We start from the raw sequence: 1,712 nt of genomic DNA, 5'->3' as shown, positions 1-1,712 counted from the left end.
CACCACCCCACACCGGCGAGAAGCGGAGGGGATGGCGCAAACCGTCCCACCACCAGCCACCACCGGTGTGCCACCGACGGGAGGCAGGCAGGGGCGGGCCTAGACTTTTGAGTATGGGTATTCAAGATTATAAAATATTTTGAATACGAAACTAACGATCACACATATATATATCATATTTGAGTACAAACGAGGGAAATATTGAATCCCACACATCTCATATTTTCTTGAAAAAACCCCATAATGAGTGATACTTGCTTGAGAAACATATGAATCTACAAAAAAAGTTCCTTGAATATGTAAATTCCTTACAAATTTCTAATAATTGGAGTGAACATGAAAATGTAAGTGTAGACCAAACATTATATTATCTATCTATAACAAAAATACATGCAAAAAAATTATTTCAAAAAATAAGGATTAAAATGTGTGCACAGGATTTGAACTCAAGACACAGTGAACAAAACAGTCCCTTCCAAACCATTTGACCTACATTAACACTATTAACATAGTACGACAGTTTTGCATTCTATACATTCCTTAGAACATTGATATATTGGTATATTATTCAAAATATTTGGGTATTCAACTGAATACCCTTGAATTCAAGAACATGAGCTTGCGAAAGCTAGTTCTCAGCTAGCTTGCAGCGGCTTATTAGCTAGTTATTACACATGTGCAAGTATCCGTACGTAGGGAGAGCTACACGAGTTACATCTAGACGTCGACGAAGGGTGTGCCGGTGAGGTACTCCGTGGCGGCGAGCGCGACGATGCCGAGCATCGCGAGGCGGCCGTTCCAGAGCTCCGCGTCGGCGTTCATGATGGGGCCGGCCCTCTCCTCGGGGCTCTCTCCCTTGAGGAGCGGCACCAGCGACGCCACCGAGAACACCGCCGTCGTGGCCGCGAACCACGCCAGCCCGGCACCGCTCTCCGCCTGCGATAGAAGCCCGACGCCGCGGGACGCCTCCACGGAGAGCGCCGCCACGAAGCCCAGCATCGCCAGCCGCCCGTTGATGCGCTCCGGCGCCGGGCCGTTGAACGACAGCACGTCCCAGAACTTCGTGCTCGCCTGTCACCGGTCGTCAGTCGTCAGAGCACAAATATCAGAACGTGACTATTGCAAGGTCACTGAATACTGACATGTACGCGTGTGTAAACATCATAAAAACATGTAAACATGTACCTTGGTCGTGGGATTGGGGTCATTCTGCGCCCTCACGACGAGGCCGTGTCGGCGCTGTGCGGTCTTCCCGGCCACCGGCGGTGACCGGGCACCAAAGCTGGCGCCGGCGCCATGCTGCAGGCCAACGGCGGCGCGCACGCGCGGCGCAGCGGCACCGGCCGCGAAAGAACTCAGTGCCACCACGGTCGTCATTGGTAATGTCACAAGTGAACTACGGAGATTGGTCGATCGAGCTACAAATTAAAGGAAGCTGCTAGTAAAGCTAGATGGTCAGTTCGTTGCGGTTGTGCTGCTTGCTGGGAGTGAACGGTGCCTTTTTGTAGGCTCAAGTCAGGCGAAGCCCGTGACAAGGTAGGCCGGTGAACTCCAGCCGTGAATCGAAGCGGACGTACGCGTGTATGTTCAACGTGGAGAGACGCGGGCTGGTCACGACGTGGATATCCAAGCCACCGTGCAGAGGCCCAAAAGAGAGAAGGAAAACTTGCACAACACCTCCAGAAAGAGCCCAGCAACGAGCTATTATGCAT

At 51.5% G+C, this 1,712-nt stretch overlaps 1 protein-coding gene across 1 annotated transcript; it reads right to left on the bottom strand.

The window, feature by feature from the left end:
• Positions 1–688: 688 nt before the first annotated feature.
• On the bottom strand, positions 689–1,455 carry LOC124686891 (low molecular mass early light-inducible protein HV90, chloroplastic-like). Its single transcript, XM_047220775.1, has 2 exons — positions 1,186–1,455; positions 689–1,071 (listed from the first exon to the last, which is right to left on the bottom strand). Exons 1-2 carry the CDS (start codon positions 1,375–1,377, stop codon positions 718–720), a joined length of 546 nt encoding a protein of 181 aa, XP_047076731.1. The 5' UTR covers positions 1,378–1,455; the 3' UTR covers positions 689–717.
• Between the last annotated feature and the right edge of the window lie 257 nt (positions 1,456–1,712).

This window comes from Lolium rigidum, chromosome 2 (assembly GCF_022539505.1).
Source record: "Lolium rigidum isolate FL_2022 chromosome 2, APGP_CSIRO_Lrig_0.1, whole genome shotgun sequence".
Lineage (NCBI taxonomy): Eukaryota > Viridiplantae > Streptophyta > Magnoliopsida > Poales > Poaceae > Lolium > Lolium rigidum.
The sequence above is the reverse complement of the archived record's forward strand: the minus strand, read 5'-3'. Positions and strand labels throughout refer to the sequence as shown.